This window comes from Xenopus laevis, chromosome 2L, assembly GCF_017654675.1.
Source record: "Xenopus laevis strain J_2021 chromosome 2L, Xenopus_laevis_v10.1, whole genome shotgun sequence".
Classification (NCBI taxonomy): Eukaryota; Metazoa; Chordata; class Amphibia; order Anura; family Pipidae; genus Xenopus; species Xenopus laevis.
In genome coordinates, this window is record NC_054373.1 from 164,901,896 (window position 1) to 164,927,321 (window position 25,426).

The 25,426-nt window shown below is 41.1% G+C and overlaps 1 protein-coding gene across 1 annotated transcript in view; it reads left to right on the forward strand.

Moving 5' to 3' along the window:
- lnx2.L (ligand of numb-protein X 2 L homeolog) overlaps positions 1-24,990 on the forward strand; it is a 110,587-nt gene extending 85,597 nt beyond the window's left edge. The window contains exons 4-10 of the mRNA XM_018247711.2: positions 7,878-8,077; positions 9,327-9,695; positions 10,795-10,932; positions 13,998-14,175; positions 15,392-15,620; positions 18,610-18,768; positions 23,814-24,990. Coding sequence (XP_018103200.1) covers positions 7,878-8,077; positions 9,327-9,695; positions 10,795-10,932; positions 13,998-14,175; positions 15,392-15,620; positions 18,610-18,768; positions 23,814-23,949 — 1,409 coding nt within the window. The 3' untranslated portion in view covers positions 23,950-24,990. The remainder of the gene's footprint in view (positions 1-7,877; positions 8,078-9,326; positions 9,696-10,794; positions 10,933-13,997; positions 14,176-15,391; positions 15,621-18,609; positions 18,769-23,813) is intronic.
- The last annotated feature ends 436 nt before the right edge of the window (positions 24,991-25,426 follow it).

Consider the following 25,426-nt stretch of genomic DNA (forward strand, 5'->3'; position numbering starts at 1 on the left):
GCGTCATCGCCAAACGAGCAGATCTTTCCCCGATATGCCACTAACGGCATGGCTATATCGGGGGTAATTCAAACGTTCGGCCGTAGGGATGAACGATCGAATTACGATGCGCCAAGGGGCTTCCGACGGGTCGGTCGGTTAAAAATCCAACCTTCCCGATCAATATCGTGGCCAGATATCGATCGGGAAGACCCATCAGAAGCCTCCATACACGGGCAGATAAGCTGTCAGTTTGGTTCAAACGACTGATATCGGCAGCTTTATCTGCCCGTGTATGGCCACCTTAAGCTCTTGTAGTTCTGCATTTGCCAATCTGGAGTAATCAGCTGCAGTCTGCCCGAGGTTCCTCCAACTCCTGCACCGACTCAGCTTGTAATATTTAATGATGCTTCACAGTGTTATTAGTAATGATTACTGCCCCCCAGAAACATGGCACTGCCTGTGAGCGCTCTGACATTGTGTTTGCAGAGATCACAACCTCCGATGCAGTCAGCATAATAATCTGCCGAGTAGAATTTGCCTGTTTATTCCCCATGTCACGAGGAGGCATCACTTCATATACTCTGAACAGGTTTATGTGCCCCAAAGGACTCAGAGCCTGGGCTATATAGAGATGTATTATTGACATATTATTGTATATGCGCCTCATTAACAGCAAAGTTGTGTCTGGGAATGTACAAATGCGGTGAGATCCTCCAGCTCCGGTGATCAATTGACAGATGGATTATGTGAATTAGAAAACTGCCAGCGCTGTGTTATGATTTGACTCTGCAAAAAGTAGAATGAATCTATAAGAGAAGTGGAAACAGTGATAGTTGTCGGTTGACGAAATACAAAGGAGGGAGAATATTTATACCTTTAAAGGAGAACTAAACCCTAAAAATTAATGTGGCTACAAATGCCATATTTGTTATAATGCCCTTATTGCATCAGCCTAAAGTGTCTTTAAACTTTAAACTTGTCACAGGGGGTCACCATCTTAGAAAGTGTTTGTGACACTCACATGCTCAGTGGGCTCTGAGCAGCTGTTGAGAAGCTAAGCTTAGGGGTCGTTGTAAATTATCAATCAGAAAATGAGGTTTGTCTATAAAATAAGCTGATGCTACAGGGCTGATTATTAAATTCTGATGCTAATTGCACTGGTTTCTGTGCTGCCGTGTAGTAATTATCTGTATTAATTACTAATCAGCCTTATATTATGACATTTATATTCTATGTATACTGTATATTGTGAGTGAGTCCCTAAGCGCAGTAAGGGACAGCAGCACAGAGCATGTGCAGTAAATCAGCAGAAAAGAAGATGGGGAGCTACTGGGGCATCTTTGGAGACACAGATCTTTACTGCTAAAGGGCTGTGGTTGCCTTGGGCTGGTACAGAAGCACAAAACATAATGTACAACATTTCTAGCTACTTCTTTAGTTAAGCTTTAGTTCTCCTTTAAATAAAATCCTACAGTTCCCAAGGCTTTGCATCTCTGGCAGTAACTACACGCAACATCTTGTTGTATGAAATAATAGTGTAGGGGTCACCATGTGCTCCTTGAACTTCCATATTGTGCTGCCTGCCTCCTTTTCCAAATTGAGCCCACTTGTGCCTATTGGCAGAGCCCATTGTAGGAACCCTAGAGCAACTGCCACTTCTGAACCAGGCGGTAGTGCCAGGGTAACTCTCTATAGCTTTGCCCCTGCGGTGTGATAAGTAAATCAGCCATCATGCAGTGTCAGACTGGGGGGTGCTGCATCAGGGGCCCACTCACAACCCCCTGCCTCACTGCAACCCCCTCTACTACCCCCAGTGGTCCTTGCTCCACCTCAATATCTCTATATGCAGGTCTGGCCAGCAGGGCACGGGGGGGTATATTTATCAAAGAGTGTAGTTAGAGATCACCACAGTCCTCTAGAGTGAAATTCCGCCACTCTCCATTCATTTCTATGGGCTTTTTAAAAGAGTATTTATCAATAGGTGAAAGTGAAAGTTCATCCATTGATAGATATGCCTTTAAAAAGCCCATATACAGTAAATGAATGGAGGATGGTGGAATTTCACTCTAGAAGACTGTGGTGATCTCTAACTTCACTCTTTGATAAATATACCCCCTGGGTTTTTTCCCGGAGTACAGCCCTGCCATCGTGTTTTTATTTTCAAAGTCCAAATAATAATTATGTTGTCATGCTTATAAAGATTTGATTGATCGACAAGGTCACCCAACAAGCAGTGCTTTCGGGAGGAGGGCGATATTGGGCTGATCTGATTGTTAGACCCTCGGACCTTAATGTCCGTCATTGGGGTCTGTGGGAAAGGGATGCACAGAATCCAGGATTCGGCCAAATCCTTCTCCCGGGCCGATCCGAATCCTAATTTACATATGCAAATGAAGGCCGGGGGGAAATCACGTGACTTTTTGTCACAAAACAAGGAAGGAAAATAATTTTCCCCTTCCCATCACTAATTTGCATATGCAAATGAGGATTTGGTTCGGTATTTGGCCGAATCTTTCGCGAAGGATCCGGGGGTTCGGCCGAATCCAAAATAGTGGATTCGGTGCATCCCTACATTTTATTGCCAATTGATTAGCTGCAATAGTGCAAGCTAGAATGCTATATTTATTCTGTAGAATGTTTGTTTAGGATAGCAGCTGACAGAGGACTCAGAGCAGCATTAATTTGAGGGTTTATTGGTATATTCAGGTGGACCTTTCTGATAAGGCTTATTTCGTTTTAACATTTTCGTCATGACAATATAATGTACTTTTGTCCTGCACTGATAAAACTGGTGTGTTTGCTTCAGAAACTCTACTATAGTTCATATAAACAAGCTGCTGTGTAGCCATGGGGGCAGCCATTTAAGCACAGGATACACAGTAGATAACAGATAAGTACTACTATAGTTTATATAAACAAGCTGCTGTGTAGCCATGGGGGCAGCCATTCTAGCACAGGATACACAGTAGATAATAGATAAGTACTACTATAGTTTATATAAACAAGCTGCTGTGTAGCCATGGGGGCAGCCATTTAAGCGCAGGATACACAGTAGATAACAGATAAGTTCTGAAGAATCCCATTGTATACTACAGAGTGTATCTATTATCAGCTGTGTATATTGTGCCTTTTCTCCTTTTTCAGCTTTCAATGGCTGCCCCCATGGTTACACAGCAGCCTGTTTATATAAACTGTTGTAGAGTTTCTGAAGCAAACACACCAGATTTACCAGTGCAGGGCAACAGTTTATTATATTTTCATTACTTTAAAACACTTTCAGTGTTACTGTTCCTTTAAAAACAGTCAAACAGGCTGATGACTTGGGTAATTGGTGGGTCAGGTTTTCTATTCTTGGGGAGAAACTGTAGAGCAGTGATGATCAAATGACTCTCTACCCAGTCTCCTGCTTTCTCTGGTTTGCTCTGGTTTCATTGGAGCTGATGGGGGTCTAATAGGACTTCTATGGAGGTGGGTCTGGGGGCATTACGGTATGTGGCCAATGTACAGCAAATGCAATTGCTGCTGTCTCCAGCTGATCAACTATAACTTAAACACAAATACATTCCAAACTGACAGTTTTTCTGCTCTGGGACTTGGATACGTTGTGGCTTTTCCCCATACCTTGCCCTGCCGCAGCCTCTCTCATATATAACAGCCTCCTGCTCAAGTACAACTGCCCCTATAGAGGCCGGGGATCATTAACATGATATATCTTTTAAGAGCAGCGTGCTTGTAAGGTTTGCATTGTGCTGTGCCAAATGGGATCGATGGAGATAATTGATGTTGGCTTGTTCCACCAGGATGCTGATAAAGCTCTTACATGTGCTCCACAAAATGCGATTAAAGTCTTTTCACTCAAGAGTCACTCTCAAGTGCAGCCTGTGAGATCTAACAAGGAAGAGAGCAGTAAGACGTTTCCCGCTGACAATTTCCCATAGGGGTCAAGGGTCGAAGCTCTGCCTATTGTGGGCGCTCACTTTGGCATTGTCCCATTTGTTTAAAGGAAAACTTTACCCCCAGCCGTTAATGGGCATATCGGGTTAAGATCCACTCATTTGCGATCTTGCCAAACGAGCGGATCTTATAGTGTATGGCCACCTTAACTTATAGGTGGCTGTTTAAATCTAATTGCTGATTGGTTGCCACGGGCGACATCTCCAGAAATCTCTCCAGATATTTATCTCCAATGTTACTAAAAATGCCCCAGGTCTGTCTGTGACCTAACATGTATGGTTTGTTTGTGTGCACTGTGAATCCTATGATCCCAGGGGGCGGTCCTTACTTTTTAAAAATGTCAATTTTTCATTTTGGATAACCTGATGGCACATACTAATAAAAAAGTATATTATTAGGAAAATGTTTAATTTACATGAAGCAGGGTTTTACAAATGAGCTGTTTTATGCCATATCTTTTTATAGAGACCTACATTGTTCGGGGTTATAGTTTTCCTTTAATAGGGAGTAACATACATAGTAACATAGTAAGTAAGGTTGAAAAAAGACACATGTCCATCAAGTTCAACCTTTTAGTTTTTTTTTTAACTACCTATCTGCCAGTTGATGCAGAGGAAGGCAAAAAAAAACATCTGAAGCCTCTCCAATTTGCCTCAGAGGGGGAAAATTTCCTTCCTGACTCCAAAATGGCAATCGGACCAGTCCCTGGATCAACTTGTACTATGAGCTATTTCCCATAACCCTGTATTCCCTCACTTGCTAAACACCATCCAACCCCTTCTTAAAGCTATCTAATGTATCAGCCTGTACCACTGATTCAGGGAGAGAATTCCACATCTTCACAGCTCTCACTGTAACAAACCCCTTCCGAATATTTAGGCCGATCCTCTTTTCTTCTAACCGGAATGGGTGACCTTGTGTGACAAGCATTAAAGGGAAACCTCATTGTCAAATCAACTTTTAGTATGCCACAGATGAACCTATCCTAAGCAGCTTTTCAGTTGGTCTTTAATCTTTGTTTGGTATGGTGTTGGAATTGTTATCCTTCCTAATCTGCCTTTTTCCAGCCTACTTTTGAACATACAATCTGGTTGTCAGGGTCTTGTAAATCTTATTTTTTTTTTGACTGCTTATCTTTATTATTCGTTCTGCCTTCCAGGCTGCCTCAAATATATATCGACCTCCCTCCGTCTAGGATTTTGCAGGGACAGCGCAGAACAGGGGAAAGTCTATGTGGTGTGCAGGCAGTAAATAAAGATTGCCGCAGCAAGCTCACGCTCTTTGGTGGTGGGATAGTAAATAGTCATATATATTGCTGGCACGTCCATTTCTCACAAGATATATTTTATTGTATTTATGTCACCCCAAGGCATTTAGCTTGCTCCTTGCCCATAATGCAACACACAAATGAGAATACTTTCCAAGAAATGTCCATTCTTTGTATCATTGCCTCCATTCTCAAGCAAAGGAAATATATTGTTTGGCTGGTAGCATATCCCGGGGCGAGATGCAGGCATAAAGAGAGGAAACAGGGGGTGCATGCACATCTTCCCTTTATCCGTGTCTGCCTTAGGGAATCTCTTTATTTTATCCGTACATGTTAAATATACATGATAAGGGCTCAGCAGAATGTGCCGTAGCAGTTTCTTCTCCAGCAGGAAAGAGAGGAGCGTTGCAGTGTATGACAGCAGTACAACACAGTAGTCTCATATTAGCTCAGCAGAGTAAATAGCAGGTCTGGCACCGGACACGGCCCCCCCATTAAGAGATCAGTACAGAGTCATCACTGCCCACTCACTGCACAAACACACCTACCTGGGCACACTGCAGAACAGATGAGTCTCATTAATACTCTTAAGTAATACACTTTTTTTTTCCTTAAAGGAGAACTAAAGCTTAACTAAAGAAGCTAGAAATGTTTTACATGATGTTTTGTGCTTCTGTACCAGCCCAAGGCATCCACAGCCCTTTAGCAGTAAAGATCTGTGTCTCCAAAGATGCCCCAGTAGCTCCCCGTATTCTTTTCTGCTAAATTACAGCACATGCTCTGTGCTGCTGTCCCATACTGAGCTTAGGGACCCACTCACAATATACAGAACACATAGAATAGAAATGTCACAATATAAGGCTGATTAATAATTAATACAGATAATTACTACATGACAGCACAGAAACCAGTGCAATTAGCATCAGAATTTAAAAATCAGCCCTGTTGCATCAGCTTATATTACAGGCCAACCTCATTTTCTGCTGGATAATTAGTGACGACCCCTAAGCTTAGCTTCTCAACAGCTGCTCAGAGCCCACTGAGCATGTGAGTGTCACAGACACTTTCCAAGATGGTGACCCCCTGTGACAAGTTTGAAGTCCTGGATCATTGCTGCTATTGACAAGCTGAAACTTTAGGCTGGTGCAATAAATTCTGTATATAAAATATGGCATTTTAGCTATATTCATTTTTTAGGATTTAGTTCTCTTTTAAAGGGGTCGTTCATCTCCCAAAGACTTTTTTAGTTGAGTTGTTTTCAGATTGTTCTCCAGAAATAAAGATTTTTTTCAATTGCTTTCCATTTTTTATTCTTTACCCTTTTTGAATGTTCGTGTCTCTGGTGTTTGAGTCTGGCAGCTCAGTAATTCAGGTGCAGACTCTTAACTGTTACAATTTTGCAACATTTAGTTGATACATTTCTCAGCAGCATCTCTGGAGTATTAGCAACTATTGTATCAACTATAACAGCTGCCTGTAATGAAACCCAGGGATTCAGCTCAGCAAGGACAAAGATAAGAAATGGATCAAGTTAGAACAGTACTTTTACAGGGTCAGCGACCCCCCCTCCCAGAGCTGCTTTAGAAAAACAGTCACAAATAGAAAAAGTCTTTATATCTGAAACCAACTGAACTGAAAAAAGTGTTGGAAGTTGAACAACCCCTTTAAAGGACAAGGAAATTATTAATGACTGAAATGTCAAACAGACGTGGGTCTGTTTGCATTTTAGAATTAGTTTTATTGTGACTTTTTTCAATTGATAAAGTCCAGGAGTCAGTGGTTTGTCAGGCTAGTGGCACACAGGAAAATTGCCTGGGAAGTCTTATGGTCTGCTACACAGGCACCCAATAGTTATTGCAATAAGCAGAAGAAAGCAGCACCCATGGAGTAAAATATGACTATAAATGAAATGTGGTCCTCTACTCTTTTAGCCAATCACAGCAACCTCTTTACTTCAACAGTTGCTTGCAGCTTTGCTTACAGTAGGAAGAGTAGCTGAGCTATGAATTAACTTTTAACATGGCAGTAACATTCTGAGACAGTTTGCAGTTGGTCTTCGTTTTTTTATATTTTGTGTTTTATAAATGATTTAGGTAATACATTGGCAGAAACAGCACAATATGCAGTCCATGAAGCCCAGTGTAACGTCTGCCTTTGCAGCAATCATGACGGATCCAATAATGTAATGTAATAATAATAAAGTCATATAATTAAAGTTGCAGGTCTAGTAACCCATAGCAACCAGTCAGAGCCCCAAGCTGTAGGGGATGCTGGGAGTTGTATCAGAACAATAGCCCTTATGTAAATAAAGAGCTTGTGATACAGTTCCACCCCATTACACACTCTATTACACACTCTATCAACGTCTTTACCTCCGCTGTTGCAACTTTAATTTGCAGGGCCCTAAGAGAGACTGGGGCCCTGGCGGGGGCTTCTCAATACTCACACTCCTTTCCTAAGTAACGATTTCTATCTGGAGCAATTCAGACAAAGTGAAGGGCTTGAACTAGACAATTGTCGGACTGGCTACATGTATTATTTAAGAATTGCCTTTGATAAATAATAAATCATGTTTGTCTCACTGTGTAGAACAATATTGATCCCCTCCTTGAATCAACTGAATGTTTTGACCCATAAACACGGCCTTGATATCCCTCTCTGATTTGCCTGACAGCTACACATCCGCCTCCCAGCTTGCCCGAAGGGGAAATCACCACTATTGAAATCCATCGCTCCAATCCTTACATTGAGCTGGGAATCAGCATAGTGGGTGGGAACGAGACTCCTCTGATAAACATTGTGATCCAGGAAATTTATCGGGACGGCGTCATTGCCAGGGACGGGAGGCTTCTTGCCGGCGACCAGATACTTCAAGTAAGATTCTTTCTTTTATATTCCATCTGTAAAGGTTTCCCTAACTTGTCTGGCAGTTTCAGCTTCATATAAGGCTCCATTGTTTACTGCAGGTCTCATTTTAAATATTAATTCAGGGGTGGCTCACCTTTAAGTTAAATTTAAGTATGTTATAGAATGGCTTATTCTAAGCAACTTTTCAATTGCTCTTCATTTTTTTTTTTATAGTTTTTGAATTATTTTCTACTTCTTCTGACTCTTTCCAGCTTTCAGTTGGGGTCACTGATCCCATCTAAAAAACAAATGCTCTGTAAGACTACACATTTATTATTATTGCTCTGCTATTCATATTCCAGTCTCCTATTTAAATCAGTGCATGGTTGCTAGAGTCATTTGGATCCTAACAACCAGAGTTCTAAAATGGCAAACTGGAGAGCTGCTAAATAGCTCAAAAACCACAATTAATAAAAAATGAAAACCCAATTGCAAATCGTTTTAGAAAATAACTCTCTACATCATACTAAAACTCAAAGTGAACAACCCCTTTAAATATTATTCAGTAATGTTAAAGGGATACTGTCATGGGAAAAAAACATTTTTTCAAAATGAATCAGTTAATAGTGCTGCTCCAGCACAATTCTGCACTGAAATCCATTTCTTAAAAGAGCAAACCGATTTTTTTATATTTAATTTTGAAATCTGACATGGGGCTAGACATATTGTCAATTTCCCAGCTGCCCCAAGTCATGTGACTTGTGCTCTGATAAACTTCAATCACTCTTTACTGCTGTACTGCAAGTTGGAGTGATATCACCCCCTCCCTTTTCCCCCCCAGCAGCCAAACAAAAGAACAATGGGAAGGTAACCAGATAGCAGCTCCCTAACACAAGATAACAGCTGCCTGGTAGATCTAAGAACAACACTCAATAGTAAAAAACCCATGTCCCACTGAGACACATTCAGTTACATTGAGAAGGAAAAACAGCAGCCTGCCAGAAAGCATTGCTCTCCTAAAGTGCAGGCACAAGTCACATGACCAGGGGCAGCTGGGTAATTGACAAAATGTCTAGCCCCATGTCAGATTTCAAAATTGAATATAAAAAAATCTGTTTGCTCTTTTGAGAAATGGATTTCAGTGCAGAATTCCCTGGAGTAGCACTATTAACTGATGCGTTTTGAAAAAAACATGTTTTCTGATGACCGGATCCTTTTAATTCAATATGAAGACATTTGAATGGAAGTATTACATCCATCTGCTTTTACTCCCCAGGTAAATAACTTTGATATCAGCAATGTGTCGCATAACTATGCCCGATGGGTCCTGTCTCAGCCTTGCTCTGTGCTGCATCTCACGGTGCTGCGGGAGAGACGTTTTGGGAGTCGAGCACAAGGGCACGGGGACGGCGGCTCGCAGAGAGATGACAGTTTTCATATCACCCTCAACAAACGCGGTTCCAATGAACAGCTGGGCATTAAGCTGGTGCGCAGAACTGATGAGTCAGGCGTTTTTATCCTGGATCTGTTGGAAGGTGGGCTGGCGGCGCAGGACGGGAGGCTGCATAGCAACGACAGAGTACTCGCCATAAACGGCCTTGATTTAAAGCATGGAACTCCGGAATTGGCTGCTCAGATTATCCAGGTATTCCCTATATGGGATTAATGATTAATTGAAATTATCTGAAGATGAATTCATGCCAAGCAGATATTTTTCCCATCAACCCTAGATACAGGTACCCCTTACCTATAAATGGCCAAATGCAGGATATAGTGAATAAAGTACCCCCTATTGTAAAATATAAATCACAGAGGAGTCCATGAGTCCATGACCTTCGGCCACTTGCTTTTATACAGGTCATGGAACTCCGAGGTGACTTCTAATATCCTCATATTTTCCAACAAGAGGTACTTTATTTATTATAATACACACGTTTTAGTGAGTCATGTGGCAAAAATGACTTACTGTTTATAACTGATGACATCACTAGTCACCATTTATAAAGATATAATACACAAAAGCCATGAATATCTTGTAAATGATATCCTTATAAACGGTGAGTTCTGATGTCATTTCTGTAAAATGACTCATTGAAATTTGTGTATTATAATAAATAAAATACCCCCAGTTGTAAAATATGAGGATATTAGAAGTTACCTCGGAGTTCCATGACCTTTTATATTTTACAAAAGGGGGTACTTTATTCACTATATATTTTCCAAGATATTCATGGCTTTTGTGTATTATATGAATATAATCTTCCTGATCACAGACAAGATCATTTATTTGGCTTAAAGGGGTTGTTCTCCTTTAAGTTAACTTTGAGTCTGATGCAGAGAGTGATATTCGGAGACAATTTGCAGTTGGTTTTCATTTTTTATTATTTGTGGTTTTTGAGTTATTTAGCTTTATTCAGCAGCTCTCCGGTTTGCCATTTCAGAACTTTGGTTGCTAAGTTCTAAATTACCCTAGCAACCATGCATTGATTTGAATAAGAGACTGGAATCTGAATAGGAGAGGGTCTGAATAGAAAGAGGAGTAATAAAAACTGCGCCACTGATTTCAACAGTCACCTACGAGTTAGAAAACAAAAGCAACCATTTGATTGGTTGCTATGGGCAACAAGAAAATTGCACTATTATATCAACTATAATATATTGAATAATAGGGGAAGAAATAGCGAGAAAAAGGTGTTTCTGTTTATAACTCGGTTTGTTTATCTTGGTTTCTGTGTCGTGTATAGGGCAGCGGGGAACGTGTAAACTTAACTGTATCTCGACCCGTGAAGCACCAGCCTGGGAATATAACAAGAGATCTGGGGAACAGCCAGCCCCACAATCACACGCCGCAAGTTTATCACCACAGGCCCAGCGCACATAAGGTAACGGATACACCACTGCATCATTCTGATAAATATCTGTCCCTGGGGACTGTGACTTTAAAACTCCCATCATTCTTACAGCATCAATCTATTCCTATCTACAGGGCATTTGCTTTCTTGTACAGCTGCTCTGGTGTGGGCTTCATAACAGCCCCAGTATTTTATATCTGCATTTGTGGATTTATAAGTCTGGTTAGGATGGATTTAGGGGGGGCTTTCCAAAGAAATCTGGGGTGTCTCTGAGGCCTTTCTGTAGTTATATTTCAGTTGGCACTGGGAGGTAGAATCCTGCGTGGGTCCATTTTTTGGAACCCGTACCCACAACCCGCATTTTTACCCCCTTGGACCCGCTACCCGAGTAAAAATCGCTATTGAGAAGACCCGTGGCCTAACACGCAGAACCGCCGACCGACGGCTATACTTGCACCCGGAACTTCTACCCACAACAGGCAGGGTACCGCAGGTTTATGCGGGTAACCCGCGCCCAACCCGCTGCAGGACTCTACTGGGAGGCACATTTATCAAAGGTCGATTTTCGAATTCATGCGAGTTTTTAAAAACTTCTATAAATTCTAAATTTATTTAAAAAAAAAAGAATTTTTAAAACTCGGCTGAATTAAATCGATCTGAAAAATCGATTTTGAATCAAATTCGTTTAGAATGTAAATAACTTGATTCGAGTTTTTTCTCTGAATAAAACTCGAATTTCTGGAAGGCTGCAAACAACTCCAAATTGATCCCTGGATATCTCCCATTGGCCCAGACAGCAATTTGGCAGGTTTTAGGTGGCGAATAGTCAAATTCGAATTCTTAAAGGGCCAGAGTATGATAGATCTCGAAAATCAAATTTACATTTTTTTTTAAAAAACTTGAATTAAATTTGAATAACTCCCTAGTCGAATTTGACAGTGTTGACCATAAAAAAATTTGAAAATTCAAATTTCGAATTTAATTTTCAATTCGACCCTCAATAAATGTGGCCCATAGTAACACATGCAGTGTGTAGTGATTGTGCTCCCAGCAGTGGTCAGGCCTTTATATTATATATAGGACCGAAGCTCGACTTATGGTAAAACTGTGAAAATATTGAATCACTGCTTAGTGCATTTACATACCTTATAAACCATCCCTGTGCATTATTGGTGCACGGGGCCACCATCAGGGGGGGGGGTACGAGTGTACCTGGCTCGGGCCTGAAGGGGGGCCCAGCAGTGCTGAACTTTTGAAAGAGTTGGGCCCCCCTTTACAGCGACGAAGTCCGAAGCCTTGCTGCCTCCTTCGAAGTCCTGAATGCGGAAGTGCCGAAATGCAGAAGTCTCGAATGCGGAAGTACCGAAAAGCCGAACAGCCAAAGTTCCGAAGCAGCGAAAAGACCTGAAGCCACAAAACAGCCGAAGTCCTGAAGCGGAGAAAAGACTCAAAGCCACGAAAAATAGCCGATAGCCCCAATAGTCCCAAAGTGGCGAAAAGATCCAAAGTCACAAAATCAGCAGAAATTGAAGTCCTGAAGCGGCGAAAAGACCCAAAGTCACAAAAGGAGGCGAAGTTGTCCTGAAAAGTTCTGAAACCATGAGTTCAATTCCTCTGAACACCAATGTGTGTGTTTTTTTTAATCCCCTGGCCACCAATGTATTATGTTAATACTCTATAGGCCCCTGCCACCAATGTTTTTTTCTAAAAATTATTGTTTGGGGCCCCAATTTTTTTTAACTTGTAAGGGGGGCCCTGGCACCAATGTTTTTTTAAAAAAATATTCTTTGGTGCCACAATTTTTTTACTTGTAAGGGGGGCCCTGGTGCCAATGTTTTTTTTTAACTTATAGGGGGGGTCACCAATAGCTTTTTATAACTTGTGTGTGTGGGGGGGTTACCTTTTTTTTAGAGCTGATGTCTGTGTGGTCTTTTAACTGTGATGTAGAGTGGCCGGGACCTGGGGTGGGGGCCCAAAAAATGTTGTTGTACGGGGCCCTGTGATTTCTAATGGGGGTCCTGTTGGTGCATATTCACCCTCCAGATCTCTTCCCTGTGTACAGAATAGGCACCCTCCCCCCCCCCTCATGCTTCTAAACTCCTGTATGGAACTGAAATCATGTCATTTTATACTGGGGATGCACCAAATCCAGGTTTCAGTTCGGGATTCTGCCTTTTTCAGCAGGATTCAGCCAAATACTCGTGCCTGGCCGAACCGAGTCCGAATTTGCATATGCAAATTAGGGGCTGAGAGGGAAATCACCTTACTTTTTGTCACAAAACAAGGATATAAAAAAATGTTTTTTCCACTTTTTCCCTTCCTGACCCTATTTTGCATATGCAAATTAGGATTTCTGTATTCTGCCGAATCTTTCATGAAGGATTTGGGGTTTTGGTGCATCTTTATTTTATACATGCATCCCAATGTATACTCATTGGTATGGGATCCGTTATCTGGAAACCTGTTATCCAGAAAGCTCTGAATTACGGAAAGGCTGTCTCCCATAGACTCCAAATAATACAATAATACAAATAATACAATTTTCTCTGTAATAATAAAACAGTAGCTTGACTTGATCCCAACTAAGATATAATTAATCCTTATTGGAGGCAAAACCAGCCTATTGGGTTTATTTAATGTTTACATGATTTTCTAGTAGACTTAAGGTATGTACGTATTACAGAAAGATCCGTTATCCGGTAAGCCCCTGGTCCCGAGCATTCTGTATAACAGGTCCCATACTTGTACTCACAATAATGTTGCTGCACTTGGCTTTATAATATATGGCAGATCTTTATATTTGTAGGGGAGATCGAGGTCTCCTCATGTCTTTAGAGTTTCATTTTTCTTGTTGATTATTTTAAAGGGGTGGTTCCCCTTGAAGTTAACTTTTAGTATGTTATAGAATTGCAAATTGTCTCAGACTATTATTCTCTACATCATACTAAAAGTTAATCACAAGGTGAAGCACCCCTTTAAGTGTCAGCTCCTAATGGTATTACTGCTCAGTAACATTCCTACAAATAGAATAAAACAGCAGCAGGACCTGTATAAGACAACAACATTCTAATCACAAACCCTTTTCCTTTCCTAAGGATCTGGCCCAGTGTGTTAAATGCCAAGAAAAGCAGATTACAGTGAAGAAAGAGCCCCAGGAATCACTGGGCATGACGGTGGCAGGGGGAAGAGGCAGTAAAAGCGGAGAGCTGCCAATCTTTGTGACCAGCGTCCAACCTCACGGCTGTCTCGCAAGGGACAGCAGAATCAAGAGAGGTGTGTGCGCTCCACCACTGGCCGTTATAGATAAATAAATGGAGACTCTCCCACAAGACCAGGGCAGAGCTTGGCGGCACAGTATATTGGTGCTAAAACTCCAACAAAGATTTTAAAACCCTTAGGGGGTTATGTAATAAAAAGTACTAAGTTTGCCCAGGGGCAGCAACCAATCAGCAGGTAGAATTTACCAGTCACCTGTTTAAAAGCAAACATTTAATTGGTTGCTATGTATTACTGCTAATGGGCAAACGTAATGCTTTTTATTACATATGGGGATAAGTACGTAACATGAGCTCGCCAGGATCACCAGCAAAAAAAAATGTTTAGGGGCACTACATCATTTGTGATTACCACTGCTCCCCCGTCCCTGCTCATATGGGAGAATTGGAGGCTCACTAGTACTTACTTGACCCCCTGCAGCAGTGTTGTTGTACCACTGTACTATCCCTTTAAAGGAGAATTAAAGTCTAACTAAAGAAGTAGCTAGAAATGTTGTACATTATGTTTTGTGCTTCTGTACTTGCCCAAGGCAACCACAGCCCTTTAGCAGTAAAGATCTGTGTCTCCAAAGATGCCCCAGTAGCTCCCCATCTTCTTTTCTGCTGATTCACTGCACATGCTCTGTGCTGCTGTCACTTACTGAGCTTAGGGAGCCACTCACAATATACAGTACACATAGAATAGAAATGTCACAATATAAGGCTGATTAGTAATTAATACAGATAATTACTACATGGCAGCACAGAAACCAGTGCAATTAGCATCAGAATTGAATAATCAGCCCTGTAGCATCATCTTATATTACAGACCAACCTCATTTTCTGCTGGATAATTAGTGACGAGCCCTAAGCTTAGCTTCTCAACAGCTGCTCAGAGCCCACTGAGCATGTGAGTGTCACAGACACTTTCCAAGATGGTGACCCCCTGTGACAAGTTTGAAGTCCTGGATCATTGCTGCTATTGACAAGCTGAAACTTTAGGCTGGTGCAATATGTTCAGTATATAAAATATGGCATTTTTAGGGCTTAGTTCTCCTTTAAGGCAACAATATAGGTCCCTTATACAAAATCATGCTGTGCATCTATACATATTAATTTATGTTGCTATATTTTAAATAAATATAGTATATTTATAAAATAAAAGAATACATTATACATATGTGTGGCATTATTGCATTTTTATCTTTAATATTGACTCCCGCTTTCCTATTAAGGGGATGTGCTGCTGAGTATCAATGGCATTGATCTGACCAATCTCAGTCACAGCGAAGCAGTGGCCATGCTGAAAGCCAGCGCTACCTCCTCGGTGGTCTCTCTGAAAGCAATCGAGGTGGAGGTGGTGGAGGAGCAGACGCAAGGCAAAGAGGAAATGAGCACAGTCAGTGAAAATGAATACGATGCCAGTTGGTCTCCATCATGGGTCATGTGGCTGGGCCTTCCCAGGTTTGTTTGGATACGTTTATTTATGACTCTTTATTTCTAAAGCACCACTGTATTCTGCAACCATTTACCCAAAGCCCTCCTGTAGTGTTACAGTCCCCTTTTAAGAAGCCATAAATGCCTGTTTGCCACAGAAGCACCGCAGTCCAATGGGGAGATGCCACAGAACAAATGCTAAAACCTCCTGAGTTAACTGCCATTGCAACTGGGAGTATGAAAAAAGACTAATACAGGTGTGGGACCTTTTATCCAGAATGCTCTGGACCTGGGGTTTTCCGAATAACGGATCTTTCTGTAATTTGGATCTTTATACCTTAAGTCTACTAGAAAATCATGTAAACACTAAATAAACCCAATAGGCTGGTTTTGCCCCCAATAAGGATTAATCATATTTTAGTTGGGATCAAGTACAAGCTACTGTTTTATTATTACACAGAAAAAGGAAATCATTTATAAAAATTTGGATTATTTGGATAAAATAGAGTCTATGGGAGACGGCCTTTCCGTAATTCGGAGCTTTCTGGATAACGGGTTTCCGGATAATGGATCCCATACCTGTAGTTCCCCTTTCAAATATTTATCCTTGAAATGAACATCCGTAAATTTCAGTTTCTGTGTAACTGTTCATTGTCCTTGCATGGACTCTGGCACAAGGCATCTTTTTTTAAAGGCAACATAAGCGGTGTATTTCTCCCAGAACCTCAATTATCTTTCTTCATACTCCCTCGCTCTTGCGTGAAGAGTTCCCTCAGCCCTCGACCTCATTTGGTGCATGGAAGCTGCATCCGCCTCGCAATCACTGTAATGCAAATAATGTCCAAAATATGTCTTGCTCTTTAACCCTTTCAATGACAGGGTACATCTAGGGGCACATTTACTAAGCTCGAGTGAAGGATTCGAAGTAAAAAAACTTTGAATTTCGAAGTGTTTTTTGGGCTACTTCGACCATCGAATGGGCTACTTCGACCTTCGACTACTACTTCGACTTCGAATTGAACGATTCGAACTAAAAATCGTTCGACTATTCGACCATTCGATAGTCGAAGTACTGTCTCTTTAAGAAAAACTTCTACCCCCTACTTCGGCAGCTAAAAGCTACCGAAGTCAATGTTAGCCTATGGGGAAGGTCCCCATAGGCTTGCCTGAGATTTTTTGATCGAAGGATATTCCTTCGATCGTTGTATTAAAATCCTTCGAATCGTTCGATTCGAAGGATTTAATCGTTCGATCGCAGGATTTGCGCTAAATCGTTCGACTTCGATATTCGAAGTGGAACGATTTTAGTTCCTAGTCGAATATCGAGGGTTAATTAACCCTCGATATTTGACCCTTCATACATCTGCCCCCTAATCTTGCTGCCTCACGTGTTGCCATTAAATAAACAGCACAGCATAGATTAAAAAGAAACGTGGGACGGGTGTTAGTGCAATTGAATTTTTGTATTGGCACCATAGATTCTGCATTCTGTGGCCTGTAAAGGGTTAAAAGCAGATTCAAGGGTCAAAATCACAACAAAGTAAAAGGTATTTTTCTACCTTATACTGGTTATTTACCTTCTTTTAGATTTAATGTACAGATATAGGATCTATTTTCCAGAATTCTTGGTACCTGGGGGTTTCTGGATAAGGGATCTTTCCCTATCCATACTTTAAGGGGTCTCCATACTTTAAGGGGGTTATTTACCAAAATACCAATTTTATCTCATTATTTTAATTAAAAAAACAGGATTTTACTCCCATACCTGATTTGTCCTTATTTATTATTTAAAAAGCTCAAATTAATCAGTTTGGGGAAAACCCAAAAAAAAGTGTAGAAAAAAACGCATTGTACGATTTTTTCAGCCTTTTTTCCCCAAATCCTACAATTTTTTGGGGTTTTGATGATTGGATTTTTGGGCTAAACTCATTTCAGACCACGATAACTTCCAAATAGAACAGGGATCAGTTTATTATTGCAGGACCTGTTATCCAGAATGCTTGGGATCCGGGGTTTTCCGGGTAAGGGATCTTTCTGTAATTTGGATTTCCATAATTTAAGGGGGTTATTTAGCAAAGGTCGAGTTTGTGAGGTTTTTTCTACCTCGAATAAACTCACCACTCGAGTGTTTTCTAATTTATGAAAAAACCCAGATGCAAAAAACTCAGTGAATGCAATCAGTCGGAAAAACTCGTATTGATCAAGTTATTGGCGAAATAAAGCTCGAATAGCTCTAATTGATCAAGTTTTTGAGCGTAAACCACCGAAAATCATGAAAGCTAAAAACATGTTTAAATGGTTCAAGGGAGATCTGCCATTAACTTCTACAGGTTTACGATGGTGTATTTTCAGATTCCATCTTTTTGCAGCTTCAGAGGATAATAAATCTCGAAACATTCAAGTTTTTTTTATCCCCAAAAATTCAAGTTTTTACTGAAACTAACCTTGAAAAACTTGAATTATTTGTGAAAAACACCTTGGAAAAATAACCCCATTAGTCTGCTAAAAAATAATATAATCAATAAATAAATCCAAGGTACTGCTAAATTATTACAGAGGAAAAGGAAATCATTTTTACAAATTTGAATTATTTGATTAAAATGGAGTCTATGGGAGACATCCGTAATTCAGAACTTTCAGGACAACGGATTTTATGGATAATGGATCCCATACCTGTACAGAGAAAATGGAAATCATTAAAAAAAATGTCATTATTTAGATAAAATGGACTCCGTCGGAAGGTTGTCTTCCTGTAATTTAGAGCTTTCTGGATAATAGGTTTCTGGATAAGGGATTTTGTGCCAGGGGGCATCTGAACTGTCAGTTAATGTATTAAATCTTTATTGCATGAAATCCATAAAAAACATATATCAAGTATGACACACGGGGGGGACAGAGTGGGAGTAGCAAAAAGACACATTATGCTTCTGTTCCGCTCCTTCTTACTCCACTTGTGTTATTCATTAAACATCACTGCTGTCATATATAAAATGTAATGGTCTCTGTTTCTTTGCAGTTGCCTTCATAGCTGCCATGATGTTGTTCTGCGGAGGAGCAACCTGGGGAGCTGGGGCTTCAGTATTGTGGGGGGTTATGAGGAGAATCACACAAACCAACCTTTCTTCATCAAGACTATTGTGCTCGGGACTCCGGCTTACTATGATGGTCGACTCAAGTATGTCGGGCGGCAATGTTTTTATATATATATATCATTATAAATGGTGCTCAGTGATGTCATACCTGTCACATGACTCGCCCCCCTGTTATCAAATAAGAGGATAATAGAAGTCACCTTGGAGTTTTATGACCTTTTAATTTATATTTTACAATGGGGGATACTTTATTCACTATATGTAATACACAAGAGCTGGGAATATCAATGATATCCTTATAAACTGTGCTTATTAATGACATCACTTATCATCCTTGCTCAATGATGCCATTTCTGTCATGTGATTAATCATTAGAGGTATGGGAGCTGTTATACAGAATGCTCAAAACATGGGGTATTCCAGATAAGGGGTCTTTTCATGATTTGGATCTTCATACCTCAGATTCGGGGAGATTATTCGCCCGGAGACAAATCTTCTCTTCTTCGGGGCGACTAATCTCCTTGAACTGCCTTCCCATCGGCTAGAATGAAAATCGCCCGGCGGGATGGCACTCGGAGCGCTTCATTTTGCCTCACGAGGAAACTTCGGGCAACTTGGGAAAACGAAGCGCTCCGAGTGCCATCCCGCGGGCAATTTACATTCTAGCCAGTGGGAGGCAGTTCGGGGAGATTTGTTGCCCCGAAGAAGATTAGTGGAGATTAGCCGCCCAGCGACAAATCTCCAAAAATCTGAGCGTGTGCCCTAAGGGGCAGATTTACCTAGGGTCGAATATCGAGGGCTAATTAACCCTTGATATTCGACTGCCGCATTGAAATCCTTCGACATCGAAGTCGAAGGATTAAGCGCTATCGGTCGATCGAAGGATATTCCTTCGATCAGAAAATTGTTAGGAAGCCTATGGGGACCTTCCCCATAGGCTAACATTGGCCTCGGTAGGTTTTAGGTGGCGAACTAGGGGGTCAAAGAATTTTTTAAAGAGACAGTACTTCGACTATCGAATGGTAGAACGATTTTTACTTCGAATCGTTCGATTCGAAGTCGTAGTAGTAGTCGAAGGTCGAAGTAGCCAATTCGATGGTCGAAGTAGCCATATTCGACCATTCGAAATCCAAAGTATTTTTTCTTCTATTCCTTCACTCTAGCTAAGTAAGCGGGCCCCTAAGTCTGCCAAAAAAAATCATGTAAACATTAAATAAACCCAAGTGGCTGGTTTTGCCTACAATAAGGATTAGTTATATTTTAGTTGGGATCAAGTACAAAACACTGTTCTGTTAATACAGAGAAAAAGGGAATTATGTCTAAAAAATTTAATTATTTCCTTTAAATTGAGTCTATGGGAGATGGCCTTCCTGTAATTAGGAGCTGTCTGGATGAAGGGTTTCCAGGTTAACGGATCCCATACCTGTATATTATTGTGTTATTACATTAGATCAATGTCCCCATCAGGCCCGGACTGAGAATTAAAATAGGCCCTGGCATTTCAGGTACATAGAGGCCCATTCAGCCCACATAGAGGCCCAAACAGCCCCCACCAGCCCACTAAATACTGACTTTCTATGGGACCTTATAGCAGCCCCTCTGGCATTTGCCAGAACCCACAGATTGCCAGTCCGGGCCTGGTCCCCATTGAAAGCATTGGAATATTAACATATGTAAGAGAAAACTGCCAACCAGGGCTGCTTTTAGGGAACGGCAGAAATGGCCTTTGCCCTGAGTCCTAATCATCAGAGGGACAATTGAGGGTAACGCAGGGCCAAGTCCAATTTGATATATTCCCTGTGATGTTCAGCTGCTGGGCCTGGTTTATTAATAGACACACTGGCATCTTTCTCTTTGTTCCATGTGATTGGCTCTTCAAGGACAGAAATAATGATTAGTAGGTGACATATTGTGCACTGCAGTGTTGGTGGGACATCACACAGGGGAATATTTATAAAGGTGTGTGACAAGCAGCATTGAAATACACAATATATAGTCATATGAAAAAGTTTGGGAACCCCTCTTCATTTTTTGGAGTTTTTTTTATCATTGGCAGAGCTTTCAAAGTAGCAACTTCCTTTTAATATATAACATGCCTTATGGAAACTGTAGTATTTCAGCAGTGACATAAAGTTTATTGGATTAACAGAAAATATGTAATATGCATCATAACAAAATGATACAGGTGCATCAATTAGGGCACCCGAACAGAGATATTACATCAATACTTAGTTGAGCCTTTTGCAAATGTAACGGCCTCTAGACGCCTCTATAGCCTTTGATGAATCTCTGGATTCTGGATGGCGGTATTTTTGACCATTCGTCTACACAAAATCTCTCCAGTTCAGTTAAATGTGATGGCTGCTGAGCATGGACAGTCTGCTTCAAATCATCCCATAGATTTTCCATGATATTCAAGTCATGGGACTGTGACGGCCATTCCCGAATATTGTACTTCTCCCTCTGCATAAATGTCTTTGTAGATTTCCAAGTGTGTTTAGGGTCATTGTCTTGTTGGAATATCCAACTCCTGCGTAACTTCAACTTTGTGACTGATGTGTGAACATTATCCTGAACAATTTGTTGATATTGGGTTGAATTCATCCGACCCTCGACTTTAACAAGGGCCCCATTCCCTGAACTAGTCACACAGCCCCACAGCATGATGGGACCTCCACCAAATTTGACAGTAGGTAGCAGGTGTTTTTCTTGGAATGCCGTGTTCTTCTTCCGCCATGCAAAGAGCTTTTTATTATGACCAAATAACTACATTTTTGTCTCATCAGTCCAAAGCACTTTGTTCCAAAATGACTGTGTCTTGTCTAAATGAGCTTTTACATACAACAAGAGACTCTGCTTGTGGCAGAAAGGGCTTCTTTCTCATCACCCTGCCATACAGATGTTCTTTGTGCAAATTGCGCTGAATTGTAGAACAATGTAGAGATACTCCATCTGCAGCAAGATGTTCTTGCTGGTCTTTGGAGGTGATCTTTGGGTTGTCTGTAACTATTGTGATGTGGGGAGTTGCAGTTCCACAGTGGTCGGACAGCAATCCCCCTCCCACCAGCAAACCAGTTCAGGTTCCAACTCACCAGTACACACTAAGAGTCAGTTGCAAATCAATATTAAAAAATAACTTTTAATAGAACCATTAAAAAGACTAGAATCAAAAAACACACTGGGCAAGTGCCCACACAGCACACCAACAAACTCACTCCTCCCTATATCAGGAGGATGTGTGGGACCAGTGTCCCTAAAAAACATAGAATAAAATGCCAAAGCATAGGTGGACCAATGGTAGTTTTTAAAAACAGTTGGTCTATGCAGTTAGAGGGTCACCACCTGACCACACATAGTTAAGGTTAGAGATGGACCCCAGAGCCCTCCCTTCCAAGTAATGCCCCACAAAACACAAGTTTCTACCTGTCTACGTGAGCAGCAAATGGGAGCTAGTCCCCCACCATCCACCTATGCCACCTGCCCTACGCGTTTCGCCAAAACGATGGCTTCCTCAGGGGCATAAGTGGTGATGCTGCGTTACTTCAGGCATTAAATAGCCTTTCATTGGCGTCCCTTCTGGTGGCGCACATGAATTACGTCACTTCCGGTCGCCAAATAATGTGTGTAACCAATTCCGGAAGTAGATGTATGTATTGGCAAGTACTCACGCCTGGGCGTTTTTGCACCTGGGCGAAATCGCTTATATTAGTTTAATGAGCGTTGGCGTTTTTACGCCTGCGCGAAAAGACAACTTATACAGGCCCCCAAATGAATAAACGCCAGGAAGTTGTGATGTTTAAACTGCACTGGCGTGTTTGAACAGAGAGCCAATGAGCATTAAAGCTCTAGGTATTTCTAATAATTATATAGGCATTTAACCCTAGCCTGGATATATTGTAGATTCACTAAGTTACAACAAAATCAATAGCAATTATTAGGTAAGTTACTTGGACGAGTGCCACACCACCTACCAAAATCTGGATGGGGGTCACTCATATTTTAAATATAAAGATAATGGCCAAAATACTATATATATAGACAAACAGAGCTGAAGACCAGAAAAAAGGGGGGGGGGCCCTGACTATTAGAGAAAGGGGGCGAAAGTAAAACCTTCATTTAACCCATTCGGGGACTTGCTGTTCAAGGTATAGATCCTATAGAGATCTCCCACTCGCGGGGTGTTCCGGATATTTTCAATTCCTTTTTTGCTGTATGCTTTTTTCAAACCTGCGGGAGTACCCCAACTCGTTCTCAATTGAATCTGGCTCCTACTGCTCTCTATATTGATTTTTGTCTAACCATTCTCACAATCCTCCGCATATGCCGCTCCTGTATTTTTCTTGGCCTGCCAGACCTGGCTTTTACAGAATCTTTGTTTTCAGATCTTTTGAGAGTTGCTTTGAGGATCCCATGCTGTCACTCTTCAGAGGAGAGTCAAACAGAAGCACAACTTACAATTGGCCACCTTGAACACACCTGCCTATGAAGTTCAAGGCTTAACGAGCTAATCCAACCAAATTGGTGTTGCCAGTAATCAGCATTGAGTAGTTACATGCATTCACGGGTACCCAAATTTTTGCACAGCCAGTTTTTCACATTTGATTTAATTTCATACAACTGAATACTGCTTCACTAAAAATCTTTGTTCAGAAAACACCCCAGTACTCAGATGTTCCTGGGAAATGAACGACATACCACGATTATCTTTTTTTGTTGAAAGTGGAGTAAATTATTATGCAGAGAGGGGTTTCCAAACATTTTATATGACTCTATAAAATGACACACCTTTAAATAGATGTGAACTTCATGTATATGTGTAAAAAGAGGTGTTTGCGTGAAAAAGCCACTTGAATTCATCCAGTTGCCCTCGATCAGTGTCAGACTGGGGGGTCTGAGACCCACCAGGGCTGCCACCTCAGGGGCCAACACACGTCCCTGGCCCCAGCCCCAACTGCAACCCCCCTCTGACCCAGGCCCCCAGGCGCAAGTTTCTTATTCCAGTTTGTTGAAGCTTATATTAAATTTCATTTTTGTGATAGTTCCCCTTTAAAATGGGGCAGTTATAATAGATGATTTCCAAGCCACCCATTGTGACATCTCTTAATGCTGCATTTGATTTCCTTTACAGGTGTGGGGATATGATCGTTGCCGTAAATGGGCTCTCAACTGTTGGAATGAGCCATTCCGCCCTGGTGCCGATGTTGAAGGAGCAGCGGAGCAAAGTGACTCTCAGCGTTATCTCTTGGCCTGGAAGTCTCGTTTGAACCTTCAGATTTTATGAGCCAAGTCTCATGCTCATGTGATAGCTGGTTAAAAGCTGGGCCAAATCTCCTCCACAATCGTTTGAATGATTACTTGATCGTTTGTCCTTGATTGATTGACTTATTCTGAGCTGGTAAAACAGATTTTCCCTATGAATGAGCTACGTGAAACGTCTCAAGCCGGAGGGCCTGCTGCAATGCCTCAAGCCCATGAAGCTGTTTCTTCATCTTAGTAACGACTTCAGCCTGATTTCTGTTAACTTGGGGCGTACTCACCTCAACTTTGGACTCAGTCACCATTTCGCTTGTTCTTTGACAACTTTGGGCGGAATCACCATTTTTCTTGCTCTTTTTTTAACTGTGGGTCTGGTCACTATTTTGATTGCTCTTTGGTAATTCTGGGCATAGTCACCATTTCTTAGCTCTAATATTTAAGCCTAACCTCCATTTTATTGCTTTTTGTTAAGCCGGATCCCAGTGACCATACTTGCTCGCTCTTTCTTAACGTTGGGTCTAGTCAACATTTCATTGCTCCATTCACTTTAGGCCTAGTCACCACTTTGCTTGATTTTCGTTACTTTTGGGCATAGTCATCATTTCCATTCTTTATTAGCTTTGGGTCTCATCACCACTTTGCTGGCAGGCTAAACTACATTAGGCCTGATTTGCTGGTTCCTTGTTAACTTTGGGCCTAGTCATAATTTTGCTTGGTCTTTGTTAAATCTAGACGTGGCCATCCCTTTTTTCTAGATACCTTTAAGCCTAAACACTATTTTTACATGCACTTTGTTAAATTTGGGGCTGGTCACCATTTTCATATTCGTTCTTAACTTTGGTCCTATTGACCCTTTTTTTTCTTACTCTTTGTTAACTCTGGGTCTAGTTGCCACTTTGTTTACTTTGGACAAGTTTAACTAGTTACCGTTTTCCTTGATATAATGAAAATGTAATATAAGCTTCAGCACACTGAAATAAGGAGTTTTCTGAATATAATCAATTAAATATTCTGTACTGTTTCTGAAATAACCAAGTTTATATTCACTATTCCTCTCTCAGCATCTGTTTCTCTTCATTCTGTCTTCATTCAGGAGTTGGGTGTCAGATGAATGATCCAATATATCTTATAGGGGGCTCCTTTTGATTAGAAGATGTATTACAGCTCACTCTATTAAAATCACCAGACATCATGTCTCTCTACATGCAGAATTTGTGCAAAGGCAGTTATTTTGTTAGATTTTGTTTGTACTGGAATCAGTTATTTGAGTGAGTGCTAATACATCTGCTAGGAAAGGGAGCCCCCCTATAAGATATAATGGATCTAACTGTCAATGATTATCTGACCCAATTGAGAGAGGGATAGTGACTATAAACTTGATTATTTCAAAAACTATGCAGAATTTTAAATTGGTTGTATTAAGTCAGTGTGATGAAGTTTATATTAAATTTTCATTTTCACTATAGTCCCCTTTAACTTTGGTCC